The sequence below is a fragment of the Pelophylax lessonae genome (assembly GCF_965119305.1).
Source record: "Pelophylax lessonae genome assembly, chromosome: 2".
Lineage (NCBI taxonomy): Eukaryota > Metazoa > Chordata > Amphibia > Anura > Ranidae > Pelophylax > Pelophylax lessonae.
Window position 1 is genome coordinate 49970274 of NC_138769.1, and position 24586 is coordinate 49994859.

The 24586-nt window shown below is 45.8% G+C and overlaps 1 protein-coding gene across 1 annotated transcript in view; it reads left to right on the forward strand.

The window, feature by feature from the left end:
• Positions 1 to 24586, forward strand: part of BACE2 (beta-secretase 2) — a 106318-nt gene that overhangs the window by 30253 nt on the left and 51479 nt on the right. Inside the window, exons 2-3 of the mRNA XM_082245628.1 lie at positions 6086 to 6174; positions 22398 to 22614. Of these exons, the coding sequence (XP_082101754.1) occupies positions 6086 to 6174; positions 22398 to 22614 (306 nt within the window). The remainder of the gene's footprint in view (positions 1 to 6085; positions 6175 to 22397; positions 22615 to 24586) is intronic.

The window sequence follows — 24586 nt, forward strand, 5'->3', positions numbered from 1 at the left end:
ATGTAATGTCGGAGCGCACTGCTCCGACATTACATGTGATCAGCTGTGCGGTGCGAGTTTAGCCATACACTTTGTATGGCTAAATTCGCATCGCACCCGGAGCAAAGACGCACAGGATCGGATCGCACAGCGGTTCACACTTGTGCGATCCGCTCCTGTGCGAACTGCACGATCAAACTGGGGGCGTCGTTAAGATTACATTGACACCCCCAGCGTATCGCATATGGCAGTGTGAACTGCCGGGGGTGCGTGTGCGATGCGGGAACAGGCTGCGAATTTGCAGCCTTCCCGCACTCGCATAAATGTGAACCGAGCCACAGAGCTGTTCTCTGCTCACTCACAGCTGTCAAAAAAAAAGAGCCTCCAAATGTTTATCAACAAAGGCTGCTAGATAACTATAAACACAATGTTTTACAATGCATCATTTCACTCTTTTAGGCTCGGTTCACATTTACGCGAGTGCGGGAAGGCTGCGAATTCGTAGCCTGTTCCCGCATCGCACACGCACCCCAGGCAGTTCACACTGCCATATGCGATACGCTGGGGGTGTCAATGTAATCTTAACGACACCCCCAGTTTGATCGCATATCGCAGTGCGATCGCGCAGTTCGCACAGGAGCGGATTGCACAAGTGTGAACCGCTGTGCGATCCGATCCTGATGCGGCTGCAAAAATGCCTCCTGTGCGTCTTTGCTCCGGGTGCGATGCGAATTTAGCCATACAAACTGTATGGCTAAACTCGCACCGCACAGCTGATTGCATGTAATGTCGGAGCAGTGCGCTCCGACATTACATGCGAACCCGGCACTCGCAGAAGTGTGAACCGGGGCTTAGATCTAATCGCCGGTTCACATACAATCGACGCTACTTCCCGGGGCGACCCCCGAGATCGCGGTGCGAGCAGCGCGCCGCGACCTCGGAGCGGCCGCCACGGACTTCATAACATTGAAGTCTATGGCGGTCGCCTCCTGGTCGCCCCAAAGAAGCTCCGGACCCTTTTTCTAGGTCGGAGCGGCTTGTGTCGCTCCTATTAGAACGGGTCCGCAGCTTCCCTATGGGAGGCGACCTGTGAGGCGACCAGGTCGCCTCACAGGTCGCCCTAGTGTGAACCGGGGCAAAGGAATGAACTTCTGTCTGTAAGTGAGGGCAGTTTAGCCTCTTAAAGACTAAGCCTGTTTCTGACAATTGTTGCTTACAAGTTAAAAATCAGCATTTTTTGCTAGAAAATTACTTAGAACCCCCAAACATTTTATATATATATATATATATATATATATATATATATATATATATGTATATATTTGCAGAGACCCTAGAGAATAAAATGGCGATCGTTGCAGTGTCACACTGTATTTGCGCAGAAGTCGTTCAAACGCAGTTTTTTGGGGAAAAAATACACTTTTATGAATTAAAAAAAAAACTAAACGGTAATGTTAGCCCAATTTTTTTTTTTGTTTAATGGAAAAGATGATGTTACCCCAGGAATCGTGATCTTTATTCTAAGCAAAAAAATTGTGATTCTCATTTTATCCAGAATTGTGCAACTCTAATATATAACTTACAAAGCCATCTACGTCTCGGCCCTGGTCACGTCACTAACTCGGTCTCAATATACCAACCTAATCGCTCTCATCATTCCTCCCAAGACCTCCTGCTGTCAAACTCCCCCCATCACCTCCTCCCATGCTTGCCTCCGAGACTTCTCCAGAGCCTCTCCCATCCTCTGGAACACCCTACCCCAATCTGTCCGATTTAGCTCTTACTCTGTTCACTTTTAGACAATCCCTGAAAACTCTCCGATTTAGAGAAGCCTTTTTCTACCCCCACCTAACAACTGTACATTTATGTTCTCCATCAGCTCATCCCTCACAGTTATTGCCCTTTGTATTACTTGACCCTTCCTTCTAGATTGTAAACTCTAACGAGCAGGGCTGTCTGATTCCTCCTGTATTGAATTGTATTGTAACTGTACTGTCTGCCCTCATGTTGTAAAGCTTTATGCAAATTGTTTAATTTATTATATACAGTGCCTTGCGAAAGTATTCGGCCCCCTTGAACTTTGCGAACATTTCCGGCTTCAAACATAAAGATATAAAACTGTAATTTTTTGTGAAGAATCAACAACAAGTGGGACACAATCATGAAGTGGAACGAAATTTATTGGATATTTCAAACTTTTTTAACAAATAAAAAACTGAAAAATTGGGCGTGCAAAATTATTCAGCCCCCTTAAGTTAATACTTTGTAGCGCCACCTTTTGCTGCAATTACAGCTGTAAGTCACTTGGGGTATGTCTCTATCAGTTTTGCACATCGAGAGACTGAAAATCTTGCCCATTCCTCCTTGCAAAACACCTCGATCTCAGTGAGGTTGGATGGAGAGCGTTTGTGAACAGCAGTATCTCACAAAAGTGAGTACACCCCTCACATCTTTGTAAATATTATATCTTTTCATGTGACAATAATAAAGATATAATACTGCGCTAAATAAAAAACCTATATCAACAGAAAAAAGCAGCTTTCACCAATCCTGAAATGTGGATATAAATGAGCTTGCGATAACATGCAGCGCTTTTTATATTAAAATCCACAAAAGAACAATTGGGGATCAGAGGGAGACTCAGATCAGAGGGAGACTCCTCATAGTATAGTACATCAGACTAAGGTTTATTAAAAGTAAAATTGGCCACTTACACATTATCCAGTAAAAAACAGCATGAAATGATTTGTAAGCCGATCAGTAGCTCTGGACTCCAAAAAGATGGCCGCCGGATCCTCCACAGCAACAAGCGCCACGCCGGTCAGGCTCCGCCTACATGTTTCGTCTTACACAGACGTCATCAGGGGGCGTATATGTACGTGTGTATGTGTGTGTGTGTGTGTGTGTATATATATATATATATATATATATATGTGTATATATATATATGTATATAGATATATATATTTATTATCACATATGTATGTATATTAAGATAATATGAGAACATAAAAAATATAAGAATAGAAAATAATATAGAAATATACTATAATTAATAATAATAATATTCTAGTTTTTTATTTTTCAATATCAATGATAATCTTTAAAAATGTTATTTATTTATATATACAGTATGTATGTATGTATGTATATATGTATATATATATAAAATATTTTTTTTAAATAACTTCTATATTAATATAATCTAAATTAAAAAAATGAATATAATAAATAATATTTTATAGATTCATAAAATGTATTATATTCTTATGTGTGTGTGTGTGTGTATGTGTATGTATATATATGTATATATATATATATATATATATATATATATATGTGTATGTATGTATGTATATATATATATATATATATATATATATATATATATATATATATATATATATATTATAACATATGTATGTATATATTAATATAATATGAGAATATAAAAAAAAATAAGAAAAGAAAATAATATAGAAATATACTATAATTATTAATAATCTAGTTTTTATCTTTCAATATCAATGATCATCTTTAAAAATTATATATACCGGTGTGTGTGTGTGTGTGTGTGTGTGTGTGTATATACACTGCCTTTTTATAAGGTTGATATTTTTGGCAGAAAACAGGACAGGCCAGTCTTATGAACTGTATTACATTTTCAGGACTGGCCTGCCCACTCCCCAATGGCTGTTATTTGGTATACAATGCCCCTGTGTGGCCTTTGCCAGGCCCATGTGTGGGTGATCCTGGGTCGTGGGAGGAGCCATGAATGCGTCTTTTCTATACTGCTGAGGAGGAAGCCGTGTAACATTCCTGATCAGCACAGAGGAACTCCGCATATTTCTCCCTAACATGAGATCTGACCTTTCTGTAAGATTAATCGGCCCATCGTAAGTTGTATTCGGATTTTCCATATATTGTTGTATTAACATATTTCCAAAACTGCTCGCTCAGCGCTGTATTAATCTGCGCGCTGTCAGAGCCATGGCTATTTAAACGTTGGCTCACGGTCAACCTTCCCATTATCACATTCTTGTTAAAACCTCCATGTGCTTCTGTCTCCAGGCCCGGGTGCCGGTAGTAAATCCACGTAATTAATACGTTTATACATTCCTTTTGTCTTTGCTTCAATTATTCATGTACATGGGAAGTCTATCCCACAAATCTGCTATTTTAGTCTAGCTTTAGTTTAGCTATTGTAGTCGATTGTATTGGGATTTTGGGCCTTTGTAAGACCAGAATAATGTGCAAAAAGGAAACCAAAAATAAAAATAATCCAAAAGTACCAACTGTGTTTCAGTGCCGGCACAAGATCATCCAGCGCCCAGGGCAAAGATGCCAAATGGCCCCCTTCCCCCATTCATGATCCATTCATGATATGCAATTTTAGAGGGTCCTACACTCAGTTAACCATAGCGCCCAGGGCAACCGGCCCTGCTGTGCTTGCCATGCCAGGCCTCATTAATAAAAGTTTACGTATGGCAATTTTTGCACCGTTACATTAGTCCAGCTTGGACCAAAGTATGTATATAAAATCAAGCATCCCAAGAATTCTGCGCTCGGTGTCTACCACAATATGCAAACTCAATCCTGTGTACATGGACACATGGGCTAACATCCTGGGGCGTTTAGAGGCAGGAAAATAAAAAATGCTCCCAACAGCCACATTAAAAATATCCAGTGTACATGAGGTGAAAAGAGCGATCTATGTTTGGGTTGCTCTTCAGAGAGCATTTGTCAGGTGGTGACCTCACTTTCTGCTTTAACCCCTTGGACCCTGCACTAGCTGCTGCATACGTGGTTGTGGGTTAGTTGCAGAGTGTGTCCCATTCACTTGAATGGGTTGCGATCAGCAGGCGGTAGCGCCCACCGAAAGGCACAGAGGGTATCGCTCCTGCTGCAGGCACTGAAGCTGAGGATGGAACGTAATTGGGAAGCTGTTGTAAAACTACAGCTCGACTGTGGGATTTTACTGCAGCCCAACAGCTAGTGTAAACCAACACGAAGGGGTTCAGAGCACAGTATGTTGTCTGCTTTGACTGCAAATTCCAAATCTCATTGGGCAGAAAATAACTGTCACTTTTTGGCGAATAAATGTCCTCATCCTGATGGCTTTACTACTTTGTTTGCAAGACTGTTTAGTGTGTACACTAATCTGCTCAATCAGTGGCAGCCCATCCATTGGGGGGCACATGGGTGCCACCCCCCCTATCCATACGTCCGGTCCCCTAATCTACATGCAGGGCGCCAGATGCATGGATTCCAATGGGGTTTTTTTTTTGAAGCATATGATTAGAGCCAGAGGCTCTAATGGGCTTTAAAAAAAGGTCGGCTCAAGGTGCAGACCACTGCACCCTGAGCGCACTCAGTTGTGTGACAATAGCAAATGAATATTTACTATTGCCGCACTGATTCTCCTCCTGGCCAATCAGGAAGCGGGTACTGAGACCTGTATCCCAACTGGCCGAAAGGAGAAGGCATCCTATTGGCCAAGAAGGAGAGAGGAGACGGCCGCTGAGAGGGAACATGGAGACTGAGGGGGAAGCTGCCGCTGCTTGTCAGTCCCGGGGAGCAAGGTAAGTAAACTGGCACGTATGGTGGTGTGGGCTGGAGTGATTGGGGGGGGGGGGGGGTCCGTCTGTAACAGCCACCCCCGCCCCCCCCCCCCCCCCCCCGCCGACTGCTGGAGCACCAGCAACCACTGCTGCTCATGCTCAGCTTGATGTACAATCCTGCCATCTACTGGGTGGTAGAATAAATGACAACTTGCGTGCCAGATTTATGTCCGCCAATCCCACCAGTCCAGATGGGCCAGGATCCCAAACCCAGGGGAAGAGCAGGCCTAGATGTCGGCACTGGCGTGGGAGCTTGTAAACTTCCCAGCCCTGGGGCAATGTGAGTATTTGCATACATTAATTCTATTTTAATTGATAAGTAACTGCTTAAATAAATGCTGCCTTTGTTTATGGCCACAGTCCTTTAGGTTTGCCATCCACTTTTGAATTTGGAGTAAAAGCGCACCATGTTTGGAGCCCCCTGCTGTACGTATGTGGTATTACATGTGTTGGGACTCACTGGATACATTTTGTTTCTTTTTCAGGTAAATATTTTGGTGGACACGGGAAGCAGTAACTTTGCAGTTGCCGGAGCTCCGAATCCTGATATTTCCAAATATTATGACTCTACAGCGTGAGTGACCTACTATTACTTTACCTTCAATGCATATTGTATCGTTCCCTTTCTGATTATAATTTGCCCTCCCATCAGCATGCTATTTATTTTTTTCTCTCTATTTTGATTACATATGTATTTTGAGATCCTGGACATCATCACTGGGTCTCTGTTCTTCTTTATGCAATGCAGGCAGATCATGGCTGGTGGGAGGGTCCAGCAGGTTACTGTACATAGCGTCCTGCAAACATCACAGCGCCTCTCAAAAGCCCTCAGCTCTGATGCTAACGGTGGTCTGGCTTTTGGGAGGAGTTATGAAAACAAAATTACTTTGATAGGTGTGTCATTTGGAGAAGTAGGTGTTCCTAGGCAGGCTGCATGTAGACCACCCTAGGTAGCGTCACCTGTCTGCTGAGCCTCCATGATTGAAAGAACTTAAATCCAATAAATGCAAACGGCAGGCCAGGGACACATTGGGGAGGAAAGTGCTAAATGATGCTGGATGTCCCCCAGCCAGGAAATGAGGTGTGCTCTATCTGATTGGATGTAGCTTTCAATTCACAGTGTAAGAAGCTTAAAGTGTGCAGTGAAATCGGAGGAAGCCATTTCAGTCCAGGAGAGGAGTCTGTACAACTGTGCAAGACTGAAGGCAAGGCTGGGGTTCAGATTTAACCACTTGCCGACCGTATAACTTACATATACCGCGGTATGGTGGCACTGCTGCATCGGATCACATACGTAGTACATGATCCAACACTTCTGGGTAGGCGGCTGCTGGCCTGCGGGTACTGTGGACTCGATGTCCGCCGGGACCTGCCCATCCTTCGGTACAGAGGGGTAGCGGCAAACTCCTCTCCGATGGGTTCCTCTGGGTCCCGTCAGATTGGGTTCCTCTGGGTCCTGTCAGATTGGGCTCCTCTGGGTCCCGTCAGATTGGGCTCCTCTGGGTCCCGTCAGATGGGGCTCCTCTGGGTCCCGTCAGATTGGGCTCCTCTGGGTCCCGTCAGATTGGGCTCCTCTGGGTCCCGTCAGATGGGGCTCCTCTGGGTCCCGTCAGATGGGGCTCCTCTGGGTCCCGTCAGATGGGGCTCCTCTGGGTCCCGTCAGATGGGGCTCCTCTGGGTCCCGTCAGATGGGGCTCCTCTGGGTCCCGTCAGATGGGGCTCCTCTGGGTCCCGTCAGATGGGGCTCCTCTGGGTCCCGTCAGATGGGGCTCCTCTGGGTCCCGTCAGATGGGGCTCCTCTGGGTCCCGTCAGATGGGGCTCCTCTGGGTCCCGTCAGATTGGGCTCCTCTGGGTCCCGTCAGATTGGGCTCCTCTGGGTCCCGTCAGATTGGGCTCCTCTGGGTCCCGTCAGATTGGGCTCCTCTGGGTCCCGTCAGATTAGGCTCCTCTGGGTCCCGTCAGATTGGGCTCCTCTGGGTCCCGTCAGATTGGGCTCCTCTGGGTCCCGTCAGATTGGGCTCCTCTGGGTCCCGTCAGATGGGGCTCCTCTGGGTCCCGTCAGATGGGGCTCCTCTGGGTCCCGTCAGATGGGGCTCCTCTGGGTCCCGTCAGATGGGGCTCCTCTGGGTCCCGTCAGATTGGGCTCCTCTGGGTCCCGTCAGATTGGGCTCCTCTGGGTCCCGTCAGATTGGGCTCCTCTGGGTCCCGTCAGATTGGGCTCCTCTGGGTCCCGTCAGATTGGGCTCCTCTGGGTCCCGTCAGATTGGGCTCCTCTGGGTCCCGTCAGATTGGGCTCCTCTGGGTCCCGTCAGATGGGGCTCCTCTGGGTCCCGTCAGATGGGGCTCCTCTGGGTCCCGTCAGATGGGGCTCCTCTGGGTCCCGTCAGATGGGGCTCCTCTGGGTCCCGTCAGATGGGGCTCCTCTGGGTCCCGTCAGATGGGGCTCCTCTGGGTCCCGTCAGATGGGGCTCCTCTGGGTCCCGTCAGATTGGGCTCCTCTGGGTCCCGTCAGATTGGGCTCCTCTGGGTCCCGTCAGATTGGGCTCCTCTGGGTCCCGTCAGATTGGGCTCCTCTGGGTCCCGTCAGATTGGGCTCCTCTGGGTCCCGTCAGATTGGGCTCCTCTGGGTCCCGTCAGATTGGGCTCCTCTGGGTCCCGTCAGATTGGGCTCCTCTGGGTCCCGTCAGATTGGGCTCCTCTGGGTCCCGTCAGATGGGGCTCCTCTGAGTCCCGTCAGATGGGGCTCCTCTGGGTCCCGTCAGATGGGGCTCCTCTGGGTCCCGTCAGATGGGGCTCCTCTGGGTCCCGTCAGATGGGGCTCCTCTGGGTCCCGTCAGATGGGGCTCCTCTCTGATGGGGCTCATCTGGGGCCCCTCTCTGATGGGGCTCTTCTGGGGCCCCTCTCTGATGGGGCTCTTCTGGATCCCCTCTCTGATGGGGCTCTTCTGGGGAACCTCTCTGATGGGGCTCTTCTGGGGCCCCTCTCTGATGGGGCTCTTCTGGGGCCCCTCTCTGATGGGGCTCTTCTGGATCCCCTCTCTGATGGGGCTCTTCTGGATCCCCTCTCTGATGGGGCTCTTCTGGATCCCCTCTCTGATGGGGCTCTTCTGGGGAACCTCTCTCATGGGGCTCTTCTGGGGCCCCTCTCTGATGGGGCTCTTCTGGGGCCCCTCTCTGATGGGGCTCTTCTGGGGCCCCTCTCTGATTGGGCTCTTCTGGGGAACCTCTCTGATGGGGCTCTTCTGGGGAACCTCTCTGATGGAGCTCTTCTGGGGCCCCTCTCTGATGGGGCTCTTCTGGGGCCCCTCTCTGATGGGGCTCTTCTGGGTCCCGTCAGATGGGGCTCCTCTCAGATGCAGTCACTATTTGGCAGTGGCAGCAGCCACGTAAACTGTGGCTGCCTGAATCTAATGGTGGTTCCTTCATCCATACTGTCTATTGTTGGTTGGGGAAACAAGTCATTTTCTCAAGTCGTCTTCCAGAACAGCCCATGAGACCTAGGGCTCCACCAGGACAGGAAACACATTCCAATCAAATAAAAGACGTCGCCCTAGTCCTCACCTTCAGTATTAGTGTTTCCTCCGGACCGGGGGTAACATGTTCCTAGGAACTGAAGCTCCTGGTCTCATGGAACTGTCCTAAAAAGACCGGGATTGAAAGAATGCATCTTCTCCAGCCCAAGTGCGGTACCCTGATTTGTTGCAATGGGGGCTTACCGCTTTGTCTCCTGTATCTCGTGGTCCATAGGGGAAGGACTGTGGATGTCGTCAGTGGAATTGCAGGGGGAATCTTCTCCGTTTGTGGCGGTGTCCTTGGAGCAGCACAGGCTGTGTACCTGTAACGACACCAATTCAGCAGGGAAACCTGCAAGTTTGAATTTGGCGCCACGAGTGGAGGGGGCGGAACTCCGGCATTGCACCCTGGCCCCAGGAAGCGGACCAGGGCACTTCCGGCGCAGCGACGACATCCGCAGGCGCCGGAAACAGTAGTTCCAATTTCCTAAAGGCGCGAACGGGAGATGTCTGGGCCACCGGTGTAAGGTGAAGACCCAGCACAGGCTGCGGACCACCACACAGAGCAGGATGGATTGCGGCATCCGCTCAGGCGGTAGATCCCCAGTTTAACAGTGGCCATACATGCTTTGAAAAACATTGATTTATTTTCTAATCAATCTTCTCCAATCAGCATAATTGATCTATAGTTAGCATAATTGATCTATAAGACCCATGCGATCGATACGCCACACACAGAGAAGGAGATTTTGATCAATAATTAAGTTATGATTGTAACTTGCAATCATCTCTGTTTTCACCATGTAATCTCATCATCAGTCAAAATACGATCACATTCATGATCAAGTATCTCAGTTCTGCTGACTGTTGCGAAATGATTATTTTCTGCTATGGCCAATCGAATTTGATCGAAATTGAGTCCAAACCATTCGAAAGGGATGTTATGGCTATTCTATTTTTTGCAGATCTGATTGCTTTGATGTAGTTGCAGAAAGATTGGTTAAAAAGAAAATCGCTCTTCTCCGTTAGGGTTTGCCCCGCTGTGACCATTTTCTATAGCCTGGTATCTGGTAATGAGCCAGACTCTTCCTATAAGGAATTGCAGGCGGAAGGGAAGTGAGATAGAGTGGAGTTTCAGGTTACTAATCTGTCTGTGAAGCTGACAATGCGATAAGATCGGAGAATTTTCTCTAAAGCCCAGAGAACTGTTTTCAGTCAGTTTGTTTGTCCTCCACACACCTCCTATCCTTGTGCAACAGCGGCGACACACGTAATGGGAACCGCGCTGTTTACCAGGAAGGCAGTGACACCGCTGCTGATCCACGTCTGTGTACAATGCTGACGTGCCGAGGATATGGTCATTGTATGATCAGGAACAACTGACCTTCTAAAAAGCTATGGTCTTTTCTTAGGGGAGAAAAACCTAAAAAGAGCATGTCATAATTTTTTAATTTATTTTCCTTATTATAGTCAGGACGTCTACATTTTTATTAAAAAAATAAAAAATTATTGCAAATTAATAAAAATTATCTATTTGGCTTACAGGTACTCCTCTTAACATGTTTCCAATTTCTTTAAGTTCATAAAAAGGAAGAAAGTTGTTTACAGGGTTCAATAGCTCAAGCTTAAATTTGCACTCTAAAATGATCCATCTATCAGGCATCTGATAGATTTGGCAAGTTTTAGGCATGGTTTACACCTATGCATTTTTTAGTGCGATTTCAGTTTGGCAGAAACTACAGTCCATGTAACATGGTTTCCTATGGGTCCCTCACATTCACATCTGTGCATTTTATGGAAGGGCCAGGGACCAGCAGGGTTGTATTTTTGGTTCCAAAGACTTCAATGGATCAAAAACGTGTATTAAAAAATGCTAAATGCACCTGGAGTATTGAAACTGCAACCTGCATAGTTGTGAACCAGGCCTAAGGCAGCATTTCCCAACCTTTTTAACAAGGAGGAACCCTTGCAATAACTTTGTGGTCTCAGGGAACAGCACATTAGATTTTTTAGCACAGTACATTAGTGTGTTGGTCAGAGTGAAGAATGCTCCTTACATTTGATGTCATTGGGAAGAAATAACCCCTACAAATAGCTAAAATGATCGTTGGTGTCAAAGGTTACTTACCTGAGAGGTAGACATTGCTTATTGCTCAAGGAACCCCTAAAAAACCTCTGGAGGAACCCTAGAGTTCTATAGAACCCTGGTTGAGAATGGGTGATATAAAGACTTGTTCTCATCTGCTGAGTTATGATTAAGGCCTTCTGAGGCTAAAACACATTTGTGCTTTTTTTGTATACTGGAACCTTTTTATCATGCATTTCTAATAAACAAAGTTTTGTTGCTGTATTATTACAGCAATGCCAACATCCCCTTTATCTGTATGGAGACATTGCTCATGGGGACCCTAGCAACCTCTGGTGGAACCCTGGTGTTCTATGGAACCCTGGCTGAGAATGGGTGATATAAGGACTTGTTCTCATCTGCTGAGTTATGACTAAGGCCTTCTGAGGCTAAAACACATTTGTGCTTTTTTGTATACTGGAACCTTTTTATCCTGCATTTCTAATAAACAAATTTCTGTTGCTGTATTATTACAGCAATGCCAACTTCACCTTTATCTGAATAGAGACATTGCTCAAGGGGACCCTAGCAACCTCTGGAGGAACCCCGGTGTTCTATGGAACCCTGGCTGAGAATGGGTGGTATAAAGACTTGTTGATACCTGCGAGCATATGTAATGCTGTTAAGGTTAAAGGCAGTGGCGGCTGGTGCTCCATGGGCCGGGGGGGGGGGCGGCAGATGGACCACACCATACCCCCCCCCCTCCCTGGACCACACCAGCTCCAGCCCGCACACCCCCCCCAGTCGCCGGCTCACTCACCCTGGGCAGGCAGCGGCGGTGGGTTCCCCCTCAGTCTCGTCCATGGGTTGGGCTTCCCCTGCGTCTCCTCCCTCCTCCTCCTCCTTCTTTGCAAATAGCATGGCTTCTCCTTTCAGCCAATCGGGAAACGGGTCTCAGGACCCACTTCCTGATTGGCCAGGAGGAGAATCAGTGTGGCAATAGTGAATGTTCATTCACTATTGTCACACAACTGGGTGGGCTCAGGGCGCAGTGCTCTGCGCCCCGAGCCCACCCTTTTTTGAAGCCTATTAGAGCCTCTGGCTCTAATCGCATGCTTAAAAAAAAAAAAAAAAAAAAACCCCCATTGGAATCCATACATTCAGCGCCCTGCATGTAGATTAGGGGCCCAGATGCATGGATAGGGGGTTTCGGCACCACTGCGCCCCCAATGGACGGGCCAGTACTGGTTAAAGATATGACTTTTAAACTCTTACCACCTCCCCGGTGCTCACACATGCCTGCCAGTATACATTTGCTGTGTGCGGTGAGTGTTGGTTTTGACGCTCGCTGACCGTTCTGTGTCTGCATCTCAGTAACTAATTATATGTTTGGTTCTTTTTCTCACCCACACCGGAGAATGACGGGATTTAGTTTCTGTTTCTGCTTTCCTCTAGTTCAGCCTTTCCTAACTTTGGTTTCTACTGAGGTTCCTTTGAGTACTTTTCTAATGCGGAAATTTTTAAATTTTTCTTGCACGTGGTAAATTCTACATTTATTGCAAGAAAATGTATTTATACCCCAAACAATTCCAGTTTTTTTTTTTTTCTTAAAGCGGGGGCCCTGGGTGATAAAATAGTGGCAGTCACAGTTTTTTTTATGTTGCACGATATTTACACAACTACTTATCCAATGCATGGTTTCAGGAAAAATCATAAGGCACAGAGCAACTCTGATCGGTTCTGTGCAATTTGCTTGTGATTTCCGCTGTCTAGCATTGTGCATGTGGACAAGCAGTAAACCTAGTGCTGTTTTTAAACTGCTCCAGTACATTTCCATCTGCCTGCCATGTTTTTTTGTTTGTTTGTTTTTTGTGGTAGTATTGGAGCTAAAGGCAATGCTTTTATTTTAAAAGTTTATAATGGAGTACAGATTTAGTGATTTATAAAGGGATTTCTTTTTTTAATATCAAACATGTCATACCTGCTCTGTGCAATGGCCTTGCACGAAGAAACACTGATCCTCCTCTTTTCTGGTCCCCCCACCGCCATTCCTGGATCCCCCCCCCCCCCCCAGGGGCCCCAATAGCAAGCTGCTTGCTATGGGGGCATTACTGCGGGCTTGATCCCTGGCTAGGCAGTGTGTGTCCCTTGACACATAGAGCGTGACTTGGCCCCGCCCCCAGCTCTTTCCTCACAGGCTGTGATTGACCGTAGCAGGAGCCAGTGGCTCCAGCTGCCTCCTCCATGGCCAGTGAGGAGGCAGAGAGCTGCTGCTCTCATGCACAGCACTGGATCGAGATTGGGTTCAGGAAAAAATTAGGAAAGGGAGCTGCACACAGAAGGCTCATTACCTTAATGCAATAAAGTATAGCTAAAGGCAATTTTTTTTTTTTTTTTTCCTTAGTTTTGCATAGAGTGGAGAAGGATTTAAACACCAGTTTTCATTGCTCTCTGTGCTCCTATAAGGGACATCCCCCCCCCTCTATTTGTCCTGTTTAGCATTATCATCAAAGGTGAAAGTAAAAGAAAATCCCACATTTTGGGTTGTCCCCAGAAAAGAAATAGTGAGGAAATCTTCCAATGGGGACCCTAGTTCTGGTGACCTGGGAGTCCCCAAGGAATGCCCTAAATTTTCAGGGACTTCCTCTCACTTCCTGTTAGGCTACGGGATAGGAAGTGAAGGAAAAGCTCCGCAATAGGACACAGATGGCGAAAAAAAAAAAAAAAATCTAACCCTCCCTTACTCTATCCGAAATGAAAAAAAAAAAGTTTTGCCTATAGTTCTGCTTTAAGTTAAAACCACTTTAAAGGTAAACCATTCCACTTACTGAAATAAAAAAAAAAGCTGTAAAAGATTGGCGGCCGTTTTGCTGTAGTCATGCTTTAATTTCCCGCAGATGTACTAATAAAATGTAGCACAGCATGTTCTACCAGATAAACTTCTATTTCCTTTCCAATGGTGAGTGCAAACATTTCTTTAGTAAGACAAAATATGTGATATCTTCTCTTCCTGCAAACGGCTGGCCACGATTTCCTTCCAGCTCAGTTGACATTCCATCACCTTCATTGTCAGCTCTGCTCTATATTAGTACAGCTCTGTATACTTTGATATATCATTAAATGTATCCTCTTAAATTCATGCTGTGTACGTACCTGAATTTGATCTGGTATCAGCCTCTTATAGTCACTGTACAGCAGAGCTTTGACTGGGAGAAGAAGCAGTACAATCAGGTGTGTTGTGGTGCAAGGGACATACTGATAGAAGGGGAGAGCAGAGTGACTAAAAGAGGAGCTCATCAGTTTACTGCGTCTTCTGTCACTGTCCAATCACAGGCTGGGGGAGGGACAAGACCAGTAAGTGTTACTAAACAGCAGCGGAGGAAAATCGGATCTTTCCCCTCCCTAATCCCAGAGCTGTGCTGTGTAATTCTCTTAAATAGATGGGCAGAAATATGACTTTTTTGGAAGTTAAACTTTAAAACTGCTTCCTTTTCTGTTTTTAGCTGTATGCTTAAAATTCAGCATTAAAACGAATCCTACCTTTAGTACTTCTAGTGCAAAGTAAGAGCATCCCTAAAGGGTAACTCCACTTTCGTGGGGAAAAAAATCAGCAAATAAAGAAAAAACAATATAGCGTATACAATTGCGACACAAATCGTAATTGAATGTTATTAAAAATTACCTTTCCTTTTCAATCGGCACCTGTTATAATGTTCTGAAAGTGCAATATGGCCGCCTGGAGCTGTTCTGTACACAGAATGTATACTGACCACACCCCAGAAAGATCATTTCCTGCTTGTGTGATTGGCTCACCAATTTTCCCAGAAGTCTGCCTAAAGCCCCGTGCACACGCAACGATTATCGGCCGACCGATCGGCCGTCTTTTGTCCAGTGTTGTTTGTTGGTTGAAATGTGCTCTAGACTGCACACGAATTTTCTCGGCCAACAAAAATCTACTTCAGAAGTGATGTCATGTGCTGGTTTACTTTCCCTGTGTTTTTTCTTCTCTGAGCATGCCCAGTCTTGCTCATCAGATTTTTGTCTGCCGATATCTGTACTGACTGATGGAAAATCGGCCGTTCTGTTGACGGCCAACAAAAATTTTATAGCATGCACACCAGATTTTATTTGGCCGAAAAGTCGGAGTCGGTTGTCAGAAGCATCATACTAACAAGCCGAAAATCGGCCGATCGGACATTGGCCGAAAATTCACGGCCAACAATCGTTGCGTGTGTACGAGGCATAAGATACAAGTCAGATTTCTGGCATCCCCTGCAACAAAAATGTCATTTTTGGTGAGATACTCTCAATAGGAACACGTCTAAAGGGATGCAGGCCCAGCAGATTTCCTCATTAGAGCCCTGCAGCTGCCACAGCTGATAGATAATTATGAAACCACTCCCATTAAATCCACTCAGCACAGAGGCACAAACAATTTCTTTCTTCAGAATAACAAAAGGTAGGAATCTGCAATAAAGTTTGTTAAAATTCTTGTAATGTACAGAGATCACCCAGAGGGGAATGTTTTTTTTTCTCAACAAAAGTGGAGTTACGCTTTAACTTCCGCCCCTCCCCTGCAGCATATACTCGCCCTCCTGCCACTCCCATTAGGGTAGATTTAGATGTGCGTTTTAATCCCCCTTGCCTCTGAACTCGCATCACGGTCCAGAGGCTACTGACAGGCGGTGAGGAGGCGTCCACACCCCCTGTTTTCACCCCATTTTTGCCGACAAACATGCACGCGGTTTCATAGTGTTTGTGGCATTTTCCCATTGACTTGAATGTGTATCATTTGGCAGCCTTGCCACCCAGGACAGGATATGAAAGCCCTTTAAGAACTCCAAATAGTCAGTGCTTATTTAGAGTGATGGACCTCTTAACCTTCTTAGCGGTATTCCCGAGCGTGGCTCGGAGTTAAATTTCAGAGCCAAAAGCGGTAACCCCGAGCCACACTCGGGGTACCGCCAGAAGCATCGCTGGATCCTGTAAGCAGGGTTACTTACCTTGTCATCGGGATCCAGCGATGTGCCCCAGCGGTGTCTTGCGGCGGATCTTCCTCCCGATCCTCTTTCCGTGCCCCGACTTCCGTCTCTTGTGACGTGACATTCGTAGGGGGGGTGGAACCGGCGGCAAATTCAAATGTAAAACACACCAAACACACTGATACTATTCAAAATAAAAAAAAAAATCACATTAGTTTGCCCCCCCCAGTGCCCTTTCCTGCAGTTTTACTGTACTTTTGATGTGTGTGTGTGTGTGTGTGTGTGTGTGTGTGTGTGTGTATGTATATATATATATATATATATATATATATATGTGTGTGTGTGTGTGTGTGTGTGTGTGTGTGTGTGTGTGTGTGTGTGTGTGTGTATATATATATATATATATATATATATATATATATATATGTATATATATATATATATGTATGTGTGTGTGTATGTATATATATATATACGTAATTCTTGTGAATGAGCAGCCCAAACCAACTGTTTACATTTATTATATATATATATATATATATATATATATATATATATATATATATATATATATAAAATAAATGTATATAGTTGGTTTTGGCTGCTCATTCACAAGAATTACATGCAAAATAATGGTACCGCTTTCAGCACCTTAAATCCAAAAGAATCATACCGCCAGGGAGGTTAAACCACCCCATGTGACAGATCTGAGCTGGTCACACTAGTCCATGCTCTGAAAAGCGATCTCTGGTGGGGCCCATGTCAGGCATTCAAAAGGTGATCCTGCCGCCTACTGAATGCCTGTAAATTCCAATTTACAATGGGTCAAATTCTCTGCATTACAGTGGAACTAATGTGCCATGGGTTTGGTTTGCGGTTAAGCCGTGGCCCTGTTGACTTGAATGGCTGAGTTTGACAGGTGGTAGTGCCTGTCAGCTTGGTTAGACTTGGCTGCAATGCTTTGTGCATGAACAGTTACCTCTGACTGTATTTTAGAGCAGTGTTTCTCAACCTTTTTTTTTAGTTGAGGCACCCTTTAAAATTATTGACAGTCTCGAGGCACCCATTCTAAAATGTAAAAACTGACTAATAGGTTTACACAATGCAGCAACATCCACACGTAGGACACCCAACCCTTAGAGGTAATTTATTCTTTCAAAGAAAATACGCTTTTGCACACTGGTACTGACTAGTATTCCATTGTTTCTCTTCTCCCTCTCAGCCAGCTAATGTCACCCCAGTGCCGAGGGAGAGGGGCACAGGAGGGTCAAACAAAGATGCTGCGGTGGTAACAGACATCCTCCTAATTAACTGATGACATCACTGGTTGTTAGGATATCAATGTCTAGAAAGTCGTAATGGTGCACAATGAAAACCTGTGGCTTTGTGTAACTGAAAGGCAGGCTTCATCCACCTACTTGCTTGTATACAATTTTTTTTTTAAATTCTTTTTATTTCAATATGTGCATAAAAACGAACATTCCAAACGTCCTTTCAACAAAGGGACAAAACAATATAAAATAAAAAAAATATACAATATCCAAATAATTATCTGTTTACTTAGTATTCATAATCTCTTTATGCCAAGGTATATCCATTTAGCTTAATTGATCGCCGTTGTCCCGGTGTGCCCCAACCCCTTGCTCCATTGCATTCATAGATTTATTTCCTCATCATACTATGTGCATCCCTCAATATCCTCTTAGTTATCTCCTTATATTCAACCATTGGTTAATGTTGATTGACTCCAATTATCCCAAATTTTATTATATTTCGTTGAGCATCCTCTATGCATATACAATACTTTTTCAAATGGTAAAATCTGATTTACCGCTCTTATCCAGTTCTTAACAACAGGGGGCTTCACTTGAATCCACTTAACTGTGATTGTTTTCCTTGCCATAAACAGCGTTTCTCTAAGCATTATCTTGTGCTTGTATACAATTTATGATACATTTTTAGGCATTTTGCCAAGGTATCCCTGAAGAAACCTCAAGGCACCCCAGGCTGTTTTAGACTTAAGTTACGTAAGTGGTTGGGTTGTGGGTGAGAAACCTGCAGCTCAAGCACCATTTTTACTGCCTACAAGCCACCTGTGTGAAAGTGGGCGAACCCGCACAGTAGGAGGAATGAGTTGCATGCTCACCCGTAACTGTAGGCGGTGGCTATTTCAGTGTACTCCCAGGAGTCGTAGTGGAGCAACGGACAGGTGAGTAGATACTGCTGGGAAGGGTTGGAGAAAAAAAAAAAGACCCCTCTTTTCTTTGCCCTGCTTGGATAAAGGAAAGGGTCACTTTATAATAGACCTCCATCTTTGTCTTCGCGGCTCTTACCCTGCAAGGCTCAAGCGAACACGGAGCGCTAAGAAAAAACTGGCAAGTGCAAAATAAAAAGACTAAGGAAGGAAAGAAGGGAAACCACCAGTGGCACCCTGGTCCTTTTTAAAAGCACCATAAAAAGAAACCGACATCCCATCAGTGCCCCCTCCACCAGTGGTGGGTAAGGATTTGCTGAATGACCACATCGCTCTCCTACCTTAGGGCCTGGATCAGCCTGCGTCCCCCCCCAAACACTTCCTCTGCAGCAGCCAACTCCATTGATGTTCAGAGAATGAAGGATCTGCAGTGTCCTTAAATGCATGTGGAACGCCTGGCCAGCACGGCCCCTCTCTGTGCTTGCAGGTCCCGGACCAGCCCCTGTGGATTGGGGGGGACCATTCCCATGCTTCACAGCTCTCCATGCACCCCGTTATTCTGGCCTGTGAAGACAATCCACATTAGTATAAAAACCAGATGTGAGTCAGCCTAGGGTTCCTTGGTATTTTGTGTTTCCTTCGGCTTGACAGGGTCGCTACAATTTTTTGTAATTTTTTTTTTCTGTCAGGCCTCCGTGCTAGGTGGCAGGAGCCTCCCAACCATGGCTTCTCCCTTACTGGGGCAGTGTCTGCTGAATTCGTCCTCTCCCATACCATGGGGGGGGGGGGATTTAGGGGACCCCCCCTCTCCCCCAACTTTTTCTTTTTGTCCTTATGGGTCATCCCTGAGCCGGAAATGATACACGGCTCTGGCGTTCCCCCGCTCCACCGAGCCCTCTGGCGTTCCCGGCTCCACCGAGCCCTTCAGCCATCGCAAAACACTCCATGGCGTCTGGGTAGATGAAGCCACATGCTCCCAGCATCTGGACTGCATACTCTGCAAACCCCACACTGACAAGGTAAGGCTCCACTGAGGCTCTCCTCAAAGACCAAAAAATGGGGGAGAGGGGGTCCCCCAAATTTCCCTCCCCTGTACCCACAGTATGGGAGAGCCCGAATTCCCCAAAACATCTCCCCAAGGGACACTGTACCAGTATGGGAGAAACCAGGGTCGGGAGGTTCCTGCCACCTAGAACGGAGGCCTGACAGAAATAAATTACAAAAAGTTGTATCAGTCCTGTCTGGCAGGGGAGGACTGGGCCAGAGGGCAGGGGGGCAGTAGCCCCCTGGGCCCATCTGATTCCCAGTAAAAAGGCTGCACTGCTTCTGCCACAGACATGCCTAAAGGATTCCTGGTGAAGAGAAGTAAAAAGCCCCTGCCTCTGACCTATTGAGTGCAGGTTAAAGACAAGGACAGAGAGCAGCCATCCCCCCAGCATGGATGGTGTAAACTGTCTCTGAACAGAGGCCGGTTTAATGCCCCACCTTAGACTCTCCTGCCCCGGCCAGCCCCAACCAAGCTGTCCCATCTCCCCCAACTGCCCCCTGCTGGCCAGGTCGGTAGCCGGGATTCAGCCGGAGAGTAGAGAGTACTGGGAGCGGAGCTTCAGCCTGGAATGCGGGTCAGGAGTAGGACTGGAAGTGGGAGAGTAGGAGCGGGGCCGAGTCGCTGCACCATGGGCTTCTGGTTTGTACTTGCCCCCTGGGCTGAAAGTGGCCAGTCTGCCCCTTCTGTCTGGCCAAAGGAAGCACAAAATACTGAGGAACCTCACAGGCTCATACCTGGTTTTTATGTGTTAGGTGGGAGGAGCCTCTCTCTCGTTGAGCCGTCCTGGAAGATGACTGGGGAAAATTGAAGTTATATGGAACTTTTGGAAATCGTAACTGTGCCTAACCCTGAAAAAAAATACTTTGCTTTGAATTCCTCCTTAAAAATAGTAGACAGCTTCCTAGTATGTGAGGGTGTCTAGTTATTCCTGTGCTTTCATAGCTTTCTACCTGCAATGTGAGATCTAAGGCACTTATACCTCTGACTGCTAGTCTCAGGAGATTTGGGGTGAGATTTGGTGATGTTACCACTGTGCAGATTGCTGTTCTCCTTGCTGGAGGCTCTGACAGGAGGAAGCAAAGCCCTTCATATTCAAAGATGGCCGCCTCCATACAGAGAAATCAGTAATGGTGAAAAGTGTAAATAAGGGGTGCGCTGATAAAAATAAAGCTGCTACCTGAACTATACCTAGTGAAATAAATGTTAAAAAATAGGTGCGCTAAACAATATCAAAGTGACACAATGCACAATGTGAATAAATGAACATATATATATAGTAATAAACATATAGTTCAAAGTGATGGTGATCCGGTGATTCTACAAAAACTCAAATGAGTGCAATAACTGATATAAGTCCACAAAGTCCAAATATCTTCACCAAGTGATACATAAAGTAGTGAAAGAACTTTAGAGTGATATTTCCAGTGCTTGTGAAATGAAGATCCCGCCACCAACAGGCTTTCCTCCTTACCAGATGGGATAAGGTTAGGCGCAGAGTAAACTCTGATCAATAAGTTGGAAAAGGAGGAAACTTCACTAAAATTCCACCCTGTGGTATGATGCAAAATAGCCTCTTACCGAATGGCAAATAAATCAAAGCACAGGAGATTCTCTTATATGGATGTCCTTTCAGTTGATCGGATACCAATGGCTATCTTCCGCTACCAGTATACGTCCGTGCTCTTATTTGCTCCCCAAGATGACATGTGTGGGACAAGGAATAAGCGGACAATAGTGTATTACCCCCGAGATGCGTTTATTAAATAAGGTATTACACTTGCATGAAATGGTGGGAATACAAGCGACAGTACCGATAAGTCCGCCTAGCCCGGCTGCAGATCGGGCAGTGCGTGACGTCTGTGGCGGCTCGACACGCCTCCTCTCTGACGCGTTTCCTCTGACAAGGCTTCTGCTGTCAGTGAATGGTGAAAAGAGCAGCTGCAGGAGACCACAGGCAAAACTTATGATTAGACCTTTGCCCCTTCCTTATTTATTTATTTATTTATTTATTTTTGAGCGCTGCCTGTAAATTGTTTTTGCCGCAAATAGTTTAATGCGTCTTATTTCTCTACAGGGCTTGATGTAGTTCCATCATCACCTGTATTCTGCCAGATATATGCCAGAAAACATGCATGAATCAGAGGCGTAACTAGAACCTTCAGGGCCCTGGTGCAAGAAACCATGAAGGGCCCCCTCGACCCGGGGCCCTTCCCTTCAAGCCTGGGGCTCTTCCCACTGATCCTGGGGCCATTTACTTTAGTTGCGGGTGCCCTTTATTACGGTCCCGCAGCGGGACCCTTTCACAAGTTCAGCAGTGGGCCCCCTTCCTGCCATCTTGGGCCCTCCCCACGGTGGTGGAATGCCAAGGCCCGGTTGCAAGTGTGACCTTTGCGATCCTGGAAGTTCACCCACTGGTGTCAGTAGTTTTTATTTTTTGGTATTTTAGTTGTATTATTTTTTATCATTTTATTTTATTTTTTTTACAATGTGACTGACCATGACTCTGTCCATTCAGAAAAGGAAGAAGCTGGTAAATTACATATTTACCGACCCCTTCCTGGTTCTCTATTGTGACACATCCCCTGCAGCAGCTGAAAGGATAGGGGAGGAGGGAGCACAGTAGGGGGGAGGGGGGGGAGCACACAGGGGCCCAGAGACAGCAGAACACAAGTGAACTGGATAGGAGGGGCGGCGGGGCCAGCATACAGAGGAACCATTCTCCTCCATTTTCCTCCTGCAGCTACAGGAGGAAAAGGGAGGACAGTGATTTCTCTACATGCTGCCCCCACCGCCCCTCCTATCCAGGTGTACAGGGGAGCTGCACAGGCCCCCTGGAGCATGGGGCCCGGTTGCAATTGCAACCCCTGTAGTTACGCCCCTGGCATGAATGTTTATAATTTTCATTTTTTGTGATTTGTATAAGTAAGTGGAAGTTATTTCAACGTCCATGCATACCATGTGGCTGCAAGGATTACATCATGTGTTGGTTTTGCAGGTCCTCTACGTACCAGTCTCTTGAAACAGAGGTAACGGTCAGGTACACTCAGGGAAGTTGGACTGGAGTTCTTGGGAAAGATGTCATCAGCGTCCCGAAAGGAGTAAATGGGACGTTTTTGGTCAACCTCGCTTCTATCTTGGAGTCTGAGAGTTTCTTCATGCCGCAGATCAACTGGCAAGGGATTCTGGGACTGGCTTACAGCACTTTGGCCAAGGTGAGACTGATTTTGGTTTAAATAGGATCATGTTTTTATTCAAACTCCAGTTTTATGTAAATGCATACAAAGACAGCTATAGGCTCCAACTTGACGTGGTCCTTTGCTCCCCCATGGAATTTAACCACTTAAGCCCCGGAATATTTTACCCCCTTCCTGACCAGGGCCTTTTTTGCGATTCGGCACTGCGTGTTTTTTAACGGACAATTGCGTGGTCGTGCGACGCTGTACCCAAATGAAATTGATGTTCTTTTTTTTCCCACAAACAGAGCTTTCTTTTGGTGGTATTTGATCACCTGTGCGTGTTTTTTTTTTTTTTTTGATCATGCGCTATAAACCAAAAAAAGAGCGACAATTTTGCAAAAATAACAATATTTTTCACATTTTTTCACATGAAATTCCCCAAAAAAAATGTAAAAATCCAAATTTTTTAACATTTTAGGCCAATTTTTTTTCTGCTACCTATGTTTGGTAAAAAAAATCGCAATAAGCGTATTTTAATTGGTTTGCGCAAAAGTTATTGCGTTTACTAACTAAGGGAAAGATTTTTGTCATTTTTATTTTTTTTTTTTTTTGTTTTTTAACGAGTAATGGCGGCGATCTGCAACTTTTTTTTTTTTTTGCGGGACTGCGACATTGCGGCGGACAGATCGGACCCTTGACTGACATTTTTGACACTTTTGGGGGTACCAGTGACATTACTACAGTAATCAGTGCTATACATATGCACAGTTACTGTAAAAATGACACTGGCAGGGAAGGGGTTAACTTTATTGGAGAAGGAGGGGTTAAGTGTGTCCCTAGGGGCGTGAATCTAACTGTGAAGGGATGTGGCTGCTTGTGTAACTACAGAGATATACAATCCTGCATAGCAGGACAGTATGATCTCTGCTGTTACACAGGGGAGAATGACAGGCGGCTTTGTTTACATTAGCCGCCTGCCTTTCTCCCTCTGTAACGGACGATCGCGAGTGACGGCGGACATCGGGTCCGCTGGTCACACACGCGGGGATCCCAGTGAGTGAGCGGGGGCGGGAGCGCGCCTACGGCGGCGCGCACTCGCCCCCTATTGGCTCGCAGGCGAGTGACGTACCCATACGTCACTTTGCCTGCATGGGGCTGACCTCTGCAGTATATGTACTTGCAGTGGTCGGCAAGCGGTTAAAGTTAAAAATGAACCCGTTCTGGACCACCCTATAGCAGATTAACTTCTACAGGGTAGCCCTCCTGCACATGATCACGTATATATTAATCACAGCAGAAGCTGATCTGCGGATGCCGGGCACTGGATGTTCGCCGGCACGCACCTGCCAATAATCAATATAACACACAGATTGGAGATCTATCTATGTAAATAAGGCAGATCCCCTTTCTGACAAAGAGGAAGGGATAGGTTTTGTGTCCCTGCAAAGCAGGGGATAAAATCCATCTCTTCCCCTAGTAAAAGCAGTGCGCACATCACAAAAACACTGGCTAGGCACACAGTTAACCCTTTGATCACCCTAGATGTTTAATCCCTTCCTAGCCAGTGTCATTAGTACAGTGACAGTGCCTTTTTTTTTTTTTAGCACTGATCACTGTATTAGTGTCACTGGTTCCTGCAAAGTGTCAAAAACGTCAGCGTCTGCCTCAGTATCACAGTCCTGCTACAGGTCCCTGATCTCCACCATTACTAGTTTAAAAAAAATAAAATAACATTTTCATAAATATATCATAGTTATTAGACGCTATAATATTCACGTAAACCAATCAATATACGCCTATTGGGATTTTTATTTTACCAAAAATGTGTAGCAGAATACATCTTGGACTAAATTTATGAAGAGATTCAATTTTTTTTTTTTTTCATTTTTTTATTAGATATAATTAACAGCAGAAAGTAAACAATATTGTTTTGTTTTTTTTTTCTTAAAATTGTCGGTCTTTTTTTTTTTTGTTTATATCGCAAAAAATATAAACACAGTGGTAATCA